The 17,882-nt window shown below is 46.2% G+C and overlaps 1 protein-coding gene across 2 annotated transcripts in view; it reads left to right on the plus strand.

Annotated features, from left to right (window-relative positions):
* Nucleotides 1-17,882, plus strand: part of DYNC2I1 (dynein 2 intermediate chain 1) — a 167,824-nt gene that overhangs the window by 85,586 nt on the left and 64,356 nt on the right. For both annotated transcript variants that reach the window (XM_063921921.1, XM_063921920.1), the window contains exons 6-9: nt 1,360-1,422; nt 2,613-2,684; nt 11,069-11,261; nt 13,493-13,595. In XM_063921921.1, the coding sequence (XP_063777991.1) occupies nt 1,360-1,422; nt 2,613-2,684; nt 11,069-11,261; nt 13,493-13,595 (431 nt within the window). The remainder of the gene's footprint in view (nt 1-1,359; nt 1,423-2,612; nt 2,685-11,068; nt 11,262-13,492; nt 13,596-17,882) is intronic.

The raw sequence follows: 17,882 nt of genomic DNA on the forward strand, positions 1-17,882 counted from the left end.
TTCAGACTTTTGTTAAGGGAGTGCTGCATATTCAGCCCCCGGTTGTGCCTCTAGTGGCACCGTGGGATCTCAACGTGGGGTTGGATTTCCTGAAGTCGCATTGGGTTGAGCCACTTAAATCCGTAGAGCTAAAATACCTTACGTGGAAAGTGGTCATGCTGTTGGCCTTGGCGTCGGCCAGGCGTGTATCAGAATTGGCGGCTTTGTCATGCAAAAGCCCTTATCTGATTTTCATATGGATAGGGCGGAATTGAGGACTCGTTCCCAATTCCTTCCTAAGGTGGTATCAGCTTTTCATGTGAACCAACCTATTGTGGTGCCTGCGGCTACGTGGGACTTGGAGGACTCTAAGTTACTGGACGTAGTCAGGGCCCTGAAAATCTATGTTTCCAGGCCGGCTGGAGTCAGGAAAACTGACTCGCTATTTATCCTGTATGCACCCAACAAGCTGGGTGCTCCTGCTTCTAAGCAGACTATTGCTCGCTGGATCTGTAGCACGGTTCAACTTGCACATTCTGCGGCTGGACTGCCGCACCCTAAATCTGTAAAAGCCCATTCCACAAGGAAAGTGGGCTCTTTTTGGGCGGCTGCCCAAGGGGTCTCGGCTTTACAACTTTGCCGAGCTGTTTCTTGGTCGGGTTCAAACATCTTTGCAAGAGTCTACAAGTTTGATACCCTGGCTGAGGAGGACCTTGAGTTTGCTCATTCGGTGCTGCAGAGTCATCCGCACTCTCCCGCTCGTTTGGGAGCTTTGGTATAATCCCCATGGTCCTTACGGAGTTCCCAGCATCCACTAGGACGTCAGAGAAAATAAGATTTTACTCACCGGTATATCTATTTCTCGTAGTCCGTAGTGGATGCTGGGCGCCCATCCCAAGTGCGGATTGTCTGCAATACTTGTATATAGTTATTGCCTAACTAAAGGGTTATTGTTATGAGCCATCTGTTAGTGAGGCTCAGTTATATTTCATACTGTTAACTGGGTATAATATCACGAGTTATACGGTGTGATTGGTGTGGCTGGTATGAGTCTTACCCGGGATTCAAAATCCTTCCTTATTGTGTCAGCTCTTCCGGGCACAGTATCCTAACTGAGGTCTGGAGGAGGGTCATGGTGGGAGGAGCCAGTGCACACCAGGTAGTCCTAAAGCTTTCTTTAGTTGTGCCCAGTCTCCTGCGGAGCCGCTATCCCCCATGGTCCTTACGGAGTTCCCAGCATCCACTATGGACTACGAGAAATAGATTTACCGGTGAGTAAAATCTTATTTTTACTTATTTTGGCTTCAGAGAATGTAGATATTTGTGTGTTTGATCTTTTTATAATAACCTAGAAATGTTGTTCTGTGGTTAATTCACTAGGAAAACAGTGCTTCTCAAAGCCGCTCCAAGAAACCGCTGACAAAGCAGGAAAGTGATGAGCAGGTATGGGTGACCTTGCTGACTCCATATTGTCCTATCTGTTTCATTATTGCTTTACCTCTCTGCAAACTCTCAAAGTAACTCATTAAAAATAAAATGTTATAAACTTTAGGTTACTAAACTGTTAGAGGCAATTGATGAAAAGTATTTGCTAAAACTTTCTTGTTTGGAAAAAGTCAGCCTGATTGAGTCCCAGACCGGAGATTCACCTTGTTGGAAGTAAGAGCATCTGTTCTTTCAGATAATTGCAGTCCTGTGAAGTATGAGGGAAGATGTGCTGGATAAGCAGTCTACATTCACTGCTGTTTTCTTTCATTGCTGCTCAGTCTGAATTCCAAATCAAGCTTTAACAATTTTTCTCCCTCTTGCTCAGAAGTTTATTCTGTTCCTGGGTTTTTAGATCTGATCCCTATTGCACAACAGTGTAAACAGTTCCATAGAGAACATATGAAAGCTTTTAGCTGCACTTAGAAATCTTTTCATACGCCCACACACTGTAATACTAGAGAGTTGTATAGGGAAAAATGTAAATTGTGTGCCTGTCGTGCAGGTATATAAAATGTACTGTACCTATCGCCTACACACAGTGGGTGGACCCATTTTGATACTGATCGTTCACGAGAATACAGCCCATACATTCAGTGGACCTATATCCATTTTCAGCTGCCGGCCATCTGTAATACATCCATGTAAAATAATTCTACTTAGTATAGTACCCATGCAGCACTGTATCTGTTAGTGCATAAGTACAGTATAAGCATCATAGGCTCTTTGTGACTATTGGTGCCATTGGAATCAGGGGTGTTTCTACAGAGGAGGGGGCCCGTGTGCACCTCCGGGTGGGCCCCCTCCTCTGTACGGCGCTGTAGACTCCGTCATTGTGCCGGAGTCTACTGCGCATGCGCAGGTCTCCGGAAACATGGCGCCTGCCATGATCCGGAGACCAATTTGGTTACCGCGCATGCGCGGCGGCCATTTTGGCAGCGATTTCCGACGCAATTGCAGATCCCGGCGCTGGACTCCGGAAAGGTAAGTGTTAAAATGGGTGCATTGGGTGCGGTGTGGGCCCCCCTGGACCCAGGGGCCCATGTGCACCGCACCCATTGCACCCATTATAGAAACGCCAATGATTTGAATGTACTGTACACCTGTGCTTGCCTTCTATCATTATGGCCACTTTTGTTGTCTTTAAGGAAATTGAGGAGACTATATATAACACAGATGCAGCTTATGAGCAGTCCACAAACTACGAAGAGGATTTTGAAGTATGTAACCTTTTACTTTCTAATCAGTCTTTATACTGTGCATGCTGACCACAGGTTGATTATCCATTAGGCATCCTGCCAGCTAAGGTCCAGTGGGAACAGAGGGGCCTAGATTATTCAGTCAGTTTTTCTGTGCATAGGTTTTTTGCCCAAATGACGGAGGGGCCCAAATCAGTATTTTCTCTAGAGCCCCTTAGGCTTATACTAAGATCCTGTGCGGGATTGTAGACACAGTTCAGAGCCAATGAATATTGAATGCAAAACTATCGCTGTGTAGATACTTATTTTGTCACAATGTTGATATTAAAATGTATTTAGGAATATTTCAAATTACAAGATTAAATCATTTATAGTTGGATACATTTTACAAATAGAACAATGTTAATACTAGACAGCAATGGTATCCAAGTATTTGCATAAAATGGGGAAATTTGGAAGAAGCCAGCAGTTGTTTTGTTTTATAGAAAGAATGGAGACTGTCTCTGACACGGAGTCTACAAACATACTTGTAAATTGCAGCGGCTCAGGACCCCTTTTAAGCCTTAAGAGAGACTTCTTATGTAGTCAGGGGCTCCTAAGACTGGTACCAGGGAGTAAGTCAGGTTGCCCATATTCAGATATGTCTTACCAAGAGGACGGTGGGATTCCAACCTGAGGACTCCGTTTCCTATACAGTAGACTTAGCTGGTAACCAGGGTATTAATGACCTGGGCCCAGATTTATCAAGCCCTGGAGAGTGATAAATTGCACCGTGATTAAGCACCAGACAATCAGCACCTAACCGCCATGTTACAGACTGTGTTTGAAAAATTACATTTAGGAGCTGATTGGTGCTTTATCACCATGCAGTTTATCAGTCTCCAAGGCTTGATAAATCTGGGCCCTAGTGTCTGCAGTCTGTAAGATTCTAGAGCTGTAAGATCAGGAAGATACTCAGACTTCCTTTGGTGGTATCTTTGACAAGAGGAAAATGAAAAAGAAGGATCGTTGTTTTCTTCCTTCTGCACAGTTGTTAGAGCCATGTGTAAAACCAGATAAAATATATTACAATACCATGGAGGATATGGCAAATAGACAAGAGTCACCCAGGCAGGTGTCCTAGTGGATGGGACTTCTTTAAATGATACTACAGATCGAAAATGAAATAGCATTCTAAAATCCATTTATGTAGTTGCCAGGGCAACACATTTCGACCTTACCTGTCAGGTGCTTGAGTGTCTAAAGCCATTGAGAAATGTCCTGAGCTTCTAAGGGAAAGCATTGCAGCAGTGCATCCTACTGTATGTCACAGCTTTTAGCTATATATAAGGCAGCTCTAAATGCAGCTTTTATTGTCTGTAAAATATCAGCCTTGGCATTAATAGTCAGACAAATTCTTTGGCTTAGGTCCTGCTCTGCTAATTCCGAGAACAATTAATGTTTGGAAGCATTAGCTTTTTAAAAGTGGTGTTCTATTTGGCGCTGAGCGAGAGAGAACAATTTCAGAAGCCACAGTGACAGAAATTGTTTTTCTCCCAGCAGTTACCACCATGTCTAGAGGGCCAAGGTTTCATTCCCTTTGAGGGAAATGTCAGCAACAGACCTCAATGGAGGATATCAGGAGTACCAGAGGTCAGACTAGGGCACAGTCTAGGGCACCTAGGCAGGAGGTCCTCTTCACGAAAGAGCCTATATCCTCAGCCAAGCAGATCGCATGTCAGAGAAGTCAATCCAGGCCTTCTTTTGTTCCAGTAAAAATGGATGTAGACTTCATCTGACAGTTAGGGTATTGAGGTCATGGAGATAAGTTACATCCTCAGTCTTCTAGGACCATAAAATACTTTTCAACAAATGTTCCAAGCGATAAAGGAAAGAGCCATTCCTTCTCTAGCTTTGTCAATAGTAGTGGCTGCAGTTCTTTAGAAGCAGATAAATTTGGGGTTTTACTCCATTCTTTTTCTGGTACCAAAAGTTTTGACTGATATTTAATGTCCTTGAGCTTACAAGTTGACAGGTTAGAGGTTAAATTAAGTTGGATTATCAGTTCTTTGGGTGAAGGAGAATTTTTTGATTCTTTATACATGAAAGATGTTTACCACCATGATCCTATTTAATCGGGCATCAGTCTCTTCTCAGATGTGCATTGTAGGCTTACACTACAATGCTCTGTTATTTGGCTTGTCCACTGCTTAGTTCTTACGTGTAAATCCTTTTCTCTGAGTCCATCTGGGGGACACTGCGTTCCCTCCCTTATAGTGTTTGCGTTTTTTCATTGGGAGAGCTTATTTTCATTTGTTTACACCCTATCCTTTGAGGCTTTGTAAATTGATAGCTGAGAAGAATTGAGAAGGAGGAGCTTTGTTCCAAAACTTAACGTATTAATTGCCTACTTCTGCATCTCTGACCCCATAGCGGACTCTGAGAAATAGATTTAACAGTAAGTACTGAAAATCCTGTTTTGATGTTTGTTAAAGCAAATATTTTAGTATGTCTGCACCGATGCTGCCACTTGGCGGCACTGTGAGCGTAAATACAGGACCCATTCAGCAGATGCACATGTGCAGTCAATCCGCCATCTGAATCGCCCTATGTCAAGTCTTCCAATTACATTTATAATTATAATGTAAATACATGGAAAGATTTTCATTTACACCAGTTTTTACAGTTATTACTGGGTTTTTCTCTGACGTCCTAGTGGATGCTGGGAACTCCGTAAGGACCATGGGGAATAGACGAGCTCCGCAGGAGACTGGGCACTCTAAAGAAAAGATTAGGTACTATCTGGTGTGCACTGGCTCCTCCCTCTATGCCCCTCCTCCAGACCTCAGTTAGAATCTGTGCCCGGCCAGAGCTGGGTGCTCCTAGTGGGCTCTCCTGAGCTTACTAGTAAAGAAAGTATTTATTAGGTTTTTTATTTTCAGTGAGCTTCTGCTGGCAACAGACTCACTGCTACGTGGGACTAAGGGGAGAGAAGCAAACCTACCTGCTTGCAGCTAGCTTGTGCTTCTTAGGCTACTGGACACCATTAGCTCCAGAGGTTTCGAACACAGGCACCTGTCCTCGATCGTTCGTTCCCGAAGCCGCGCCGCCGTCCCCCTCGCAGAGCCAGAAGAACAGAAGCTGGAAGACGACGAAATCGGCGGCAGAAGACTCCTGTCTTCATTTAAGGTAGCGCACAGCACCGCAGCTGTGCGCCATTGCTCCCAGCACACTTACACACTCCGGTCACTGTAGGGTGCAGGGCGCTGGGGGGAAGCGCCCTGGGCAGCAATTGAAGTACCTTTTGGCAATAAAAATACATATATACAGTCTGGCACTGTATATATGTAAAAACCCCCGCCATTTTTTTACACAGAATGCGGGACAGAAGCCCGCCACTGAGGGGGCGGGGCCTTCTTCCTCAGCACACCAGCGCCATTTTCTCTTCACAGCTCCGCTGGAAGCAGCTCCCCAGGCTCTCCCCTGCAGTATCCAGGTACAAGAAGGGTAAAAAAGAGAGGGGGGGCACATAAATTTAGGCGCAAATAAAACATATAAGGCAGCTATTGGGTAATCACTTATTATAAGTGAAAATCCCTGTGTTATATAGCGCTGTGGTGTGTGCTGGCATACTCTCTCTCTGTCTCCCCAAAGGACTTTGTGGGGTCCTGTCCTCAGTCTGAGCATTCCCTGTGTGTGTGCGGAGTGTCGGTACGGCTGTGTCGACATGTTTGATGAGGAGGGTTTACGTTGAGGCGGAGCAAGGGCAGATAAGTGTGGTGTCGCCCCCGTCGGGGCCGACACCTGATTGGATGGATATGTGGAAGGTCTTAAACGACAATGTAAGCTCCTTACATAAAAGGTTTGATGACGCTGCAGCCTTGGGACAGCCGGGGTCTTAGCCTGCGCCTGCCCAGGCGACTCAGAAACCGTCAGGGGCTCATAAACGCCCTCTATCTCAGATGGTTGACACAGATGTCGACACGGAGTCCGACTCAAGTGTCGACGATGATGAGGCACATTTACAGTCTAAAATGACCAAGGCCATCCGATACATGATTATTGCAATGAAAGATGTATTACACATTTCTGAGATTAACCCTGTTAATACCAAGAGGGGTTATATGTTTGGGGAGAAAAAGCAGCCAGTGACTTTTCCCCCATCTGATGAATTAAATGAATTATGTGAAGAAGCGTGGAGTTCCCCTGATAAGAAACTAGTGATTTCTAAGAGGTTACTGATGGCGTACCCTTTCCCGCCAACGGACAGGTTACGTTGGGAAACATCTCCTAGGGTGGACAAGACGCTGACACGCTTATCTAAAAAGGTGGCCCTGCCGTCTCAGGATACGGCCGCCCTAAAGGAGCCTGCGGATAGAAAGCAGGAAGCTATCCTGAAGTCAGTGTATACACACTCTGGTACTCTACTGAGACCTGCTATTGCTTCAGCCTGGATGTGTAGTGCTGTAGCAGCATGGACAGATACTCTGTCAGACGACATAGATTCCCTCGACAGGGATACTGTTTTGCTAACCCTGGGCCATATAAAAGACGTTGTCTTATATATGCGGGATGCTCAGAGGGACATTTGCCTGCTGGGCTCTAGAATTAATGCTATGTCCATTTCTGCCAGGAGGGTCTTATGGACTCGGCAATGGACAGGAGATGCTGATTCTAAAAAAACACATGGAGGTTTTGCCTTATAAGGGTGAGGAATTGTTTGGGGACGGTCTATCGGACCTCGTGTCCACAGCGACAGCTGGTAAGTCGACTTTCTTGCCTCAGGTTTCCTCACAGCCTAAGAAAGCACTGTATTATCAAATGCAGTCCTTTCGTTCTCAGAAAGGCAAGAGGGTCAGGGGCGCATTCTTTCTTGACAGAGGCAGGGGTAGAGGTAAAAAGCTGCACCATGCAGCCAGTTCCCAGGAACAAAAGTCCTCCCCTGCTTCCACTAAGTCCACCGCATGACGTTGGGGCTCCACAGGCGGAGCCAGGTGCGGTGGGGGCGCGTCTCCGAAACTTCAGCAACCAGTGGGTTCGCTCACAGGTGGATCTCTGGGCTGTACAAATTGTATCTCAGGGATACAAGCTGGAATTCGAAGCGACTCCCCCCCGCCGTTACCTCAAACAGCCTTGCCAGCTTCCCCCATGAAAAGGGAGGTAGTACTGGCGGCAATTCACAAGCTGTACCTCCAGCAAGTGATTATCAGGGTCCCCCTCCTTCAACAGGGAAGGGGTTACTATTCCACAATGTTTGTGGTACCGAAACCGGACGGTTCGGTGAGACCCATTCTGAATTTAAAATCCTTGAACACTTATATAAAGAAATTCAAGTTCAAAATGGAATCGCTCAGAGCGGTTATTGCAAGCCTGGAAGAGGGAGATTTTATGGTGTCGCTGGACATCAAGGATGCTTACTTGCATGTCCCCATTTACCCACTTTACCAGGAGTACCTCAGGTTTGTGGTACAGGACTGTCATTACCAGTTCCAGACGTTGCCGTTTGGCCTGTCCACGGCACCGAGGATATTTACCAAGGTAATGGCCGAAATGATGATACTCCTTCGGAAGAAGGGAGTTATAGTTATCCCGTACTTGGACGATCTCCTCATAAAGGCGAGGTCCAGAGAGCAGTTGTTGATCAGCGTAGCACTCTCTCAGGAAGTGTTGCAACAGCACGGCTGGATTCTGAATGTTCCAAAGTCGCAGCTGATTCCTACGACGCGTCTGCTTTTCCTGGGCATGATTCTGGACACAGAACAGAAGAAGGTGTTTCTCCCGGTGGAGAAGGCCCAGGAATTAGCATCTCTGGTCAGGGACCTCCTGAAACCAAAACAGGTATCGGTGCATCACTGCACGCGAGTCCTGGGAAAGATGGTGGCTTCATACGAAGCCATTCCCTTCGGCAGGTTCCATGCAAGGATCTTTCAGTGGGATCTGTTGGACAAGTGGCCCGGATCGCATCTCCAGATGCATCGGCTGATCACCCTGTCCCCAAGGGCCAGGGTGTCTCTTCTGTGGTGGCTGCAGAGTGCTCACCTTCTCGAGGGCCGCAGGTTCGGCATACAGGACTGGGTCCTGGTGACCACGGATGCAAGCCTCCGAGGATGGGGGGCAGTCACTCAGGGAAGAAACTTCCAAGGGCTGTGGTCAAGTCTGGAGACTTCTCTACACATAAATATATTGGAACTAAGGGCCATTTACAACGCCCTGAGTCATGCAGAGCCCCTGCTTCGAAACCGGCCAGTGCTGATTCAGTCAGACAACATCACGGCGGTCGCCCATGTAAACCGCCAGGGCGGCACAAGAAGCAGGATGGCAATGGCGGAAGCCACAAAGATTCTTCGGTGGGCGGAGAATCACGTGCAAGCACTGTCAGCAGTGTTCATTCCGGGAGTGGTCAACTGGGAAGCAGACTTCCTCAGCAGACACGACCTCCACCCGGGAGAGTGGGGACTTCATCAAGAAGTCTTCACACAGATTGCAAAGCGATGGGAACTGCCACAGGTGGACATGATGGCGTCCCGCCTCAACAAAAAGCTAAAAAGATATTGCGCCAGGTCAAGGGACCCTCAGGCGATAGCTGTGGACGCCCTAGTGACACCGTGGGGGTGTACCAGTCGGTATATGTGTTTCCTCCTCTTCCTCTCATACCCAAGGTACTGAGAATAGTAAGAAAGAGAGGAATAAGAACAATACTCATTGTTCCGGATTGGCCAAGAAGGACTTCGTACCCGGAACTGCAAGAAATGCGCACAGAGGACCCATGGCCTCTGCCTCTCAAACAGGACCTGCTGCAACAAGGGCCCTGTCTGTTCCAAGACTTACCGCGGCTGCGTTTGACGGCATGGCGGTTGAACGCCGGAAAAAGGCATTCAGGATGAAGTTATTCCTACGCTGATAAAGGCTAGGAAGGACGTGACAGCAAAGCATTATCACCGTATATGGCGAAAATATGTTGCTTGGTGTGAGGCCAGGACGGCCGCTACAGAGGAATTCCAGCTGGGTCGATTCCTGCACTTCCTACAGTCAGGGGTGACTATGGGCCTAAAATTGGGGTCCATAAAGGTCCAGATTTCGGCCCTATCCATTTTATTTAAAAAAGAACTGGCTTCACTGCCTGAGGTTCAGACGTTTGTTAAGGGAGTGCTGCATATTCAGCCCCCTTTTGTGCCACCAGTGGCACCCTGGGATCTTAACGTTGTGTTGGATTTCCTGAAATCCCACTGGTTTGAGCCACTTAAGACCGTGGAACTAAAGTATCTCACGTGGAAAGTGGTCATGCTGTTGGCCTTAGCATCGGCTAGGCGTGTGTCGGAATTGGCGGCTTTGTCATGTAAAAGCCCATATCTGATCTTCCATATGGACAGGGCAGAATTGAGGACTCGTCCCCAATTTCTCCCAAAGGTGGTATCATCGTTTCATTTGAACAAACCTATTGTGGTGCCTGCGGCTACTCGGGACTTGGAGGACTCCAAGTTGCTGGACGTAGTCAGGGCTTTGAAAATATATGTTTCCAGAATGGCTGGAGTCAGGAAGACTGACTCGCTGTTTATCCTGCATGCACCCAACAAGCTGAGTGCTCCTGCTTCAAAGCAAACTATTGCTCGCTGGATCTGTACCACGATTCAGCTGGCTCATTCTGCGGCTGGATTGCCGCATCCAAAATCAGTAAAAGCCCATTCCACAAGGAAGGTGGGCTGTTCTTGGGCGGCTGCCCGAGGGGTCTCGGCTTTACAGCTTTGCCGAGCGGCTACTTGGTCGGGTTCAAACACCTTTGCAAAGTTCTACAAGTTTGATACCCTGGCTGAGGAGGACCTTGTGTTTGCTCATTCGGTGCTGCAGAGTCATCCGCACTCTCCCGCCCATTTGGGAGCTTTGGTATAATCCCCATGGTCCTTACGGAGTTCCCAGCATCCACTAGGACGTCAGAGAAAATAAGAATTTACTCACCGGTAATTCTATTTCTTGTAGTCCGTAGTGGATGCTGGGCGCCCGTCCCAAGTGCGGACTTTCTGCAATACGTGTATATAGTTATTGCTTAAATAAGGGTTATTGTTATGAGCCATCCGTTGAGTGAGGCTCAGTTGTTGTTCATACTGTTAACTGGGTAAGGTTATCACAAGTTGTACGGTGTGGCTGGTATGAGTCTTACCCTGGATTCCAAAAATCCTTTCCTTGTAATGTCAGCTCTTCCGGGCACAGTTTCTCTAACTGAGGTCTGGAGGATGGGCATAGAGGGAGGAGCCAGTGCACACCAGATAGTACCTAATCTTTCTTTTAGAGTGCCCAGTCTCCCTCGGAGCCCGTCTATTCCCCATGGTCCTTACGGAGTTCCCAGCATCCACTACGGACTACGAGAAATAGAATTACCGGTGAGTAAATTCTTATTTTTTTTCTAAGCTATTTGTGTTACTGACTTCTAGGATTATGATGATGATTTTGAAGAGGAAAGTGAAGAGGACAGGAGCGTAAAAACACAGGAACCTAAAGCCATTCCTGTGAATGCAGAGATACAGGAAATCCAGAAGGCCATGCTCTTGGAGAATGAAAACATAGCTTCAGCATCGACTGTACACAGATCCAAACCTCATGATAATCATGGACCAAAGCGAACAGGTTTTTAATGTTGTTCATATATGTTAATCTTAATTAAAATAATATTTTTATTTATATAGCGCTTTTCTCCAGTAGGACTCAGTCGCTTTGCCGACATCAGTAACATGGTATAGTGTTCACTCTAGGCTGTTTTAGCAGGGCGCTGTGCCCCTTCCCAATTTTTAGAAGGCAAAACCCGCCCTGCCCCTTTTGCGGTGCCCTGCTAAAACAGCCGCCCGCTTCCTGCCCTCCCAGCGTGTAAAGATGCCGTGCGCATGCGCGCGGTATCCATTCATGCATTGGGAGAGAGCTGAGGGAAGCCCAGCACCGACGGAGGTGCTGGGCACGCCCCCAAAAGTGACGTCGCCGGCCACAGACGCCCTCTATAGTAGCGTCTGTGGGCCGCACCGCCCACTAAAATGACAGAGGTGTGACCACGCCCCCTAATTTGCATGACCGCACCCCCGTTTCGGGCGCGCACCACTGTGCCCCCGAACTCCGGCCCCCTGCCTCATCCTAGGGGGAACATTAATGGTACATTGTACATGGAATTGGTATTAAAAAATATAGAAACCACACAGAAAAAGTTAAAACAATAGAACCATAGAGAGCACAGTAAGCATATTGCAGGGTTGGTGTAGTGTAGGCATTTTGTACAGCTTTATGCTATTCCTAAGTTTTCTTTACTTTTTAAGAAAAAGGAAAGCCATTACAGGGTATAGTGCAGAGTCTGCATTTGCCTGCAAACTCGTAGTCATTATACTTAAATCCAAACATAATTTGAAATTCTAACTGTCTAATGGTACCAGGGCTTTTTAAATTTAATTTAGCTATTAAGATGTACATTAAATGTTATGGTGCCCACATACGGTGCGATTATCGCATGCTATTTGATCATTTTATTTCAAATAGCATTGTGTCCAGTTCACATCGCACCGTATTTAATTTCCCATGCGATGCGCGCTCCCGTGTAGTCCATATCGCAAGGCAAAATAGTATGTCCAGGCAGGTATTTCTGAACTACATTGCATACATTACATATTGTAGTGTAGTACAATTCGCATGTAGTTCAAATCGCATAGCATTAAAGTACATATCGCATAGCACAAATAGTATAGTTCAAATCGCACCAAGAACAGATAGCACTGTGTGTGGGCACCATTAATGCTTTTACCATAGTTTAATAATGAAACATTGTAACTTAGTCATAGACCTCAATAGTACCGCTCACTGGACCACTTGTGACTGTGCATTTGTCCTCTGCATGGTTTGCGCTCTCTGTAGCAGAGGAGATCCAACAAGACTGCTCTAGGTGAATTTTATCAAATTCCTACTCAACCAGGTTACCTGTGTTATCAGCTGCCACACCCATAGATCAATTTTAAAAAAATGTTTAAAGTTATATTCTTTTATTTATTTATAGTACACAATAGCGTTACTAAAATAGTATTGTAGTGACCCACCTTGCATGGCCGGGTTAAGGCTGGTGCGGGGCCCTGGGCAATGTAGGTTGTGGGGGCCCCCACTACTACTATTGGTGACATAGCTCCCCACCGGCCATGCAGAGGTAAGAGGGGAAGAGCTGGCAGGAGCCATCTCAGTGTCTGTCTCCCATCACACCACAGGCACCTTTTCACAGCGAGGAGACCAGGAGGGGGCAGCAATCTCGAGTCCACCACTGCAGCCCCCACACAAAACATCTGCCAGCCCCCACACACAGCCTCCGCTAGCCCCTGCCCCACTGCTTATCCTCATCTTCCAGCCTGTCTGCAGACACACTGGCCCAGATCAGGAAGGAAGGCACGAACTCTGCGGCGTGGACATTGGGGACAAACAGCTTGGCGATGACGTTTAGCTTGGCTAGGGACGAGTTTAGCTGGGCCTCCGGGGTCCATGGTTTCCAGATAGCTGCTGGTGGTAGTGACTGAGAACACCACGGGGCTGAGGTGGATGGGCTTCCCGCTCGGAGTTATGGGACGGGGCAGCTGGGAGGCAGGTGACTCATCTGTCGAACCAGCTGGGTTCACTCTAACTGTACAGCTGAGCCGCCGAAGGGAGAATCCTGCAATTGAAAATGCAGTCTGTGGGGGCCCACGGGACGGCCGCCCCTGCCACTTTGCTTGGTGCGTGTTATTTTTCTGAGCCATAAATACGTTAAGAACCCTTGCCTACATGGGTCTCCAGTGTTGTGTATATATAAAAAATTGACTGATGCATTTAGACTTTCATTTATTTTTGTTTGTGTCCCTTAGAGCAAAATGACACCCCTAGGAAGGGGACTCACAGAGGTGTATTGATAGATTTTGGATCTGCAAAACAACGACAAGTTAACAGCCAAGTGACCAGCAAGCAGAAGTAAGTGTGTCTAACTACTTACATTACATAAAGACTAAAACTAGGCAATAAAGTCACAATAAACTGGCGTGTACTCAATGAAAAGTATTAAGAAAATTGAGCCTAATTCAGATGTGGTTGTTTTGCAATTGCTGTTACTAGATTTTACGTGCAATGCTTTTTCTGGCCCAGGGCACCAAAATGTTTTATTTACGGCTTGGTTATAGGATATAGTGTTTTATTTATTTATTTTATAATTTATTTGCAGGGAAATGATTGCTGGGTATGTACCAGTATACATTAGTTGTGGTTACACCTTCCCTATTCAGTGTGCATTGTTGAGCCCTGGACTAACGTTTTGAATAAGAAAGCTAAAAGCACAGTTGCTGTGGAGAGAAGTGGGGTGTTTAGTGTGCAAAGCTTCTCCTAGGTAATAACACCCAGATTTATCCAGCCCTGGAGAGTGATAAACTGCACGGTGATAAAGTACCAACCAATCAGCTCCTAACTGTCATTTTTCAAACACAGCCTGTAACATGACAGTTAGGGGCTGGTTGGTTGGCACTTTATCAGTGTGCAATTTATCACTCTCCAAGGCTTGATAAATCTGGCCCTTAGTTACATGTAAGAGTAAAACATTATAGAATACAACTTAAAAATATGTTTCTTTTTCTTATTTCATGGCAGCCCCACTATGGGTTAATAACCCATTCTCCCAACGTAGAAAGGAGGTTTTTTTTCTTCTTCTAGCTCCGCCCACCATGGATACATAACCGTGCCCCTCCTCTTCCTGCCTGTCTTTTTTTTCCTGTCTCGTAGGTTAGATAGTGGTCAGGTCCCTGGATATGCGCATGAGCTGCCATAAGCTCTGTTCCCGATGAGCGAGTATTTACAGGAGCAAGCGGGCGTTCAGTGGCCGGGAGCTCGCGGAGCTGGAAAATTGCATGTGCGGCCAGCAAGGGGTTGAGCGGCTGTCACTGCCATAGCTCCCCATGTGGCCGCGTTCATAAAAGCCGGAAGTCGTGGGCGGTTCCCGGGAGCTAACATCGCCGGCGTCACTTTCGGGTGGAGTCACATGATCTGGAGGTCGGATCCCGGAAGTTGATGTCCTACTGCGCATGCGCCCAGACGGAAAGGTCTAAGGGCTTAAAATGGCACTGTACACCGGAGGGGGACAGTTCAGTATTGGCTTTGTGCAGTATTGACAAGCACCATGGATTAGCCTTCTGCCCAGAAACCTGTGAAAGTCCAGCCGAGGTAAATCCTCATAGAGGGCTGGTTATGTTCAATTTTTCATGGAAGATTAGTTAGGGTAGTAATTACGGTAGTCTTAAATGTGTTGCAGTGTGTCTGATAACTCTAAGAAGAAAATTTGCAAGAAAAAGAATTTATCTAGAAAATGTCCTGCATGTGATCAGCCGTTTTTAGGGAGTCAGGATGACAGCCTGTGCAATGATTGTGTTAAAGAGACTACTCCTCCAGATAAATCATCTGATCAATTTGTGGAGTTTATGGAATGGATGAAGAAATCTTTTGTGTCCAAGGAAGAATTTATGCAGGAGTTCAAGAGATGTAGATTTCATTCCAGCCTGGATTATGAAGTGTTATCCCCAGGTTTTCTGTCACAGGAGGATTATGATGACGATTTGCTGTTTGAGGATAGGACCAGAAAGACTAGGTCTTTTCCTGTGCATAAGGTGGTGAAAGACATTGTCCGTTAAGAGTGGCAGCAATTGGGTAAGAGGGTTGGTAGTTTCAAGAGGATTAACTGAATTTACTGCCTGGTGTAATATTCCTAAAGTAGACGCAGCAGTTGCAGAGGTAACAACTAGAACTACAATACCATTGGAGGATGGTGCTCTATTGAAGGATTCAATGGATAAAAATATGGAGAATGCTTTAAAGAAGTTGCACATTACTACGTCTATTTCTCTGAAATCTGGAGTGGCTATTGCCTCTGTGTCCAGGGCCTTAAGACTTTGGTGTTCTACTATGCAAACTGATGTGCATGAAAAAATCTCTAGGGATTGTATTGCAAAAAAATGTAATGTTATTCAGAGAGCAGTAGAATATCTGTGTGAAGCCTCTCTTGATGTATTCGATTTCTCAACTAATCTATGACCGAGGGATCATGGCCAGAAGGGCACTATGGTCACGCTCGTGGGCAGCAGACACCCACTCCAAAAACAGATTAGTCACGCTTCCCTATGAGGGGTCGCTTCTGTTTGGTAACGAGTTGGAAACCATGATTCAGAGGATGTCTGGTGGCAAGTCAGTGAGACTACCTCAAGATAAGCGTGGCAGATATTCAGGTTCATCTTCGAGTCAGCAATTAAGGCAAGCCAGATCATATAGGCCGGGACGTCCTTATGGAGATAGATTTGGACGCCATTATGAAGATAGGTATGGTTTCAGCATGTCACGTCAGTCCTTTCGGAGAGGACATAGAAGAGGTAGTCAAAAACAATGACGGTGCAAGTCTTCCTACGTTAACACCTGTAGGGGGAAGGATTTCCAAATTCCTGGCGCAATGGTAGGAGAATGTTAGAGACAAGTGAGTGCTGAATATTGTGTCGGAAATTTATCAGCTGGAATTCATAAGGAGGCCGAGGATAGACAAAAACGCCTCTCTAGAACCAAGAAGTTGTTGCTTTAAAAGAAAGTTTAGAAACCCTGTGTTCTTCAAAGGCGGTAGAAGTGGTTCTGTTCTTTGAGAGAAAAAAGGGGTTTTATTCTCACCTTTTCCTGGTAGAGAAGTCTTCCGTTCGATTCAGGATGATTCTAGATTTGAAAGATCTGAACCAGAGGATAAGGAAGATAAATTTTCACATGGAGACTTTGAGATCTGTTGGGACTAAAGAAGGAAGATTTCCTGGTGTCAGTACGTTTGAAAGATGCGTATTTTCATATCCCAATCAGAAAGGAAGACATGAAGTTCCTGAGATTCATTGTAGGGGGAGAACATTTCCAGTTTACTTGTCTTCAATTTGGTCTCGCATCCTCTCCAAGAGTTTTTACGAAAGTCCTGGTAACTCTAGTAGCTTGCCTCAGAGACAGAGGGGTGACTATTTGGGCCTATCTCGACGATCTACTTATTGCAGGAGAATCTGAGAGAATAGTTCAAGAAATGTTAGACATTGCATTGACTATCCTACAGCTGCACGGTTGGCTAATTAATTAGGACAAGAGCCAGTTGGATCCAGTACAAACCTTACAGTGTACATAGGTGTACATATAGGTGTACATATAGATACCCGGCAGTATGTAATTATGCTCTCAGAAGAAAGGCGCAAAAGGATTCAGGGTCTTGCTCACTTGAATCAGAAATGGGACAAGGTACCGTTACGAATGGCTTTGCGACTTTTGGGAATGTTGTCTTCCACGATAGAGGTGGTGCCGTGGGCAAGATGGAGGATGAGAATAATGCAATGGAATACCCTGAAATATTCAAAGAGAAGAATGCTTCTGCATTATCAAGTGAGGCTGACAAGAGAGACCAGAGAATCCTTGTCCTGGTAGAAGAACAGTCAAAATTACGAGAGGGGGATATCATTACTTGGAACCCCAGTCATTGGTTTTAACAACAGATGCAAGTCTGACCAGTTGGGGTGCACATCTGTTGTAGTAAAGCTGTCAGGGAAAATGGTCGCCAATGGAGGCGGAGTATTCGTCAAACCAGCAAGAGATGAGAGCTGTATGGATGTCGATGCTCAAAAATCACCTGAAAGTCTTTTCCGACAATGCTGCAGTGGGAGCCTACTTAAATTGCCAAGGAGGGTCGAGAAGTCAGGCCATAATGATGGAAGTATCATATATCATGCATTGGCAGAGGAACATCTAAAATCTTTAACGGCTCCACACGTCCCTGGCAAAGACATTGTGTTGGCAGATTATCTAAGCCGAAATCAAATACAGTCTGGAGAATGGGAGTTGCACGCGCAAATATTCCAGATCATAGTGGAGAAACACGGGCAACCAGAGATAGACCTCATGGCTACCAATCAGAATGCAAAGGTACCTCAGTTCTTCTCAAGGTATTATTTGCCAATGTCAGAGGGAGTGTATGCTCTGTCCCTGAAGTGGGAATTCAAACTGGATTATGTATTCCCACCCTTTCCATTGATAGCCAGAACGTTAAAAAAGATCAGAGAGGAAAAAGTAGAGGTGATTATAATAATCCCTTATTGGCCAAGAAGAACTTGGTTCCCAACAGTTCAGAGAATGTCGTTCGGGAGGATGTGGAGATTGCCAATGGTACCGAAGTTGTTACATCAAGGGACCCTGGAGTACCCGAATCCGCAGAATCTT

This window comes from Pseudophryne corroboree, chromosome 5 (assembly GCF_028390025.1).
Source record: "Pseudophryne corroboree isolate aPseCor3 chromosome 5, aPseCor3.hap2, whole genome shotgun sequence".
NCBI lineage: Eukaryota > Metazoa > Chordata > Amphibia > Anura > Myobatrachidae > Pseudophryne > Pseudophryne corroboree.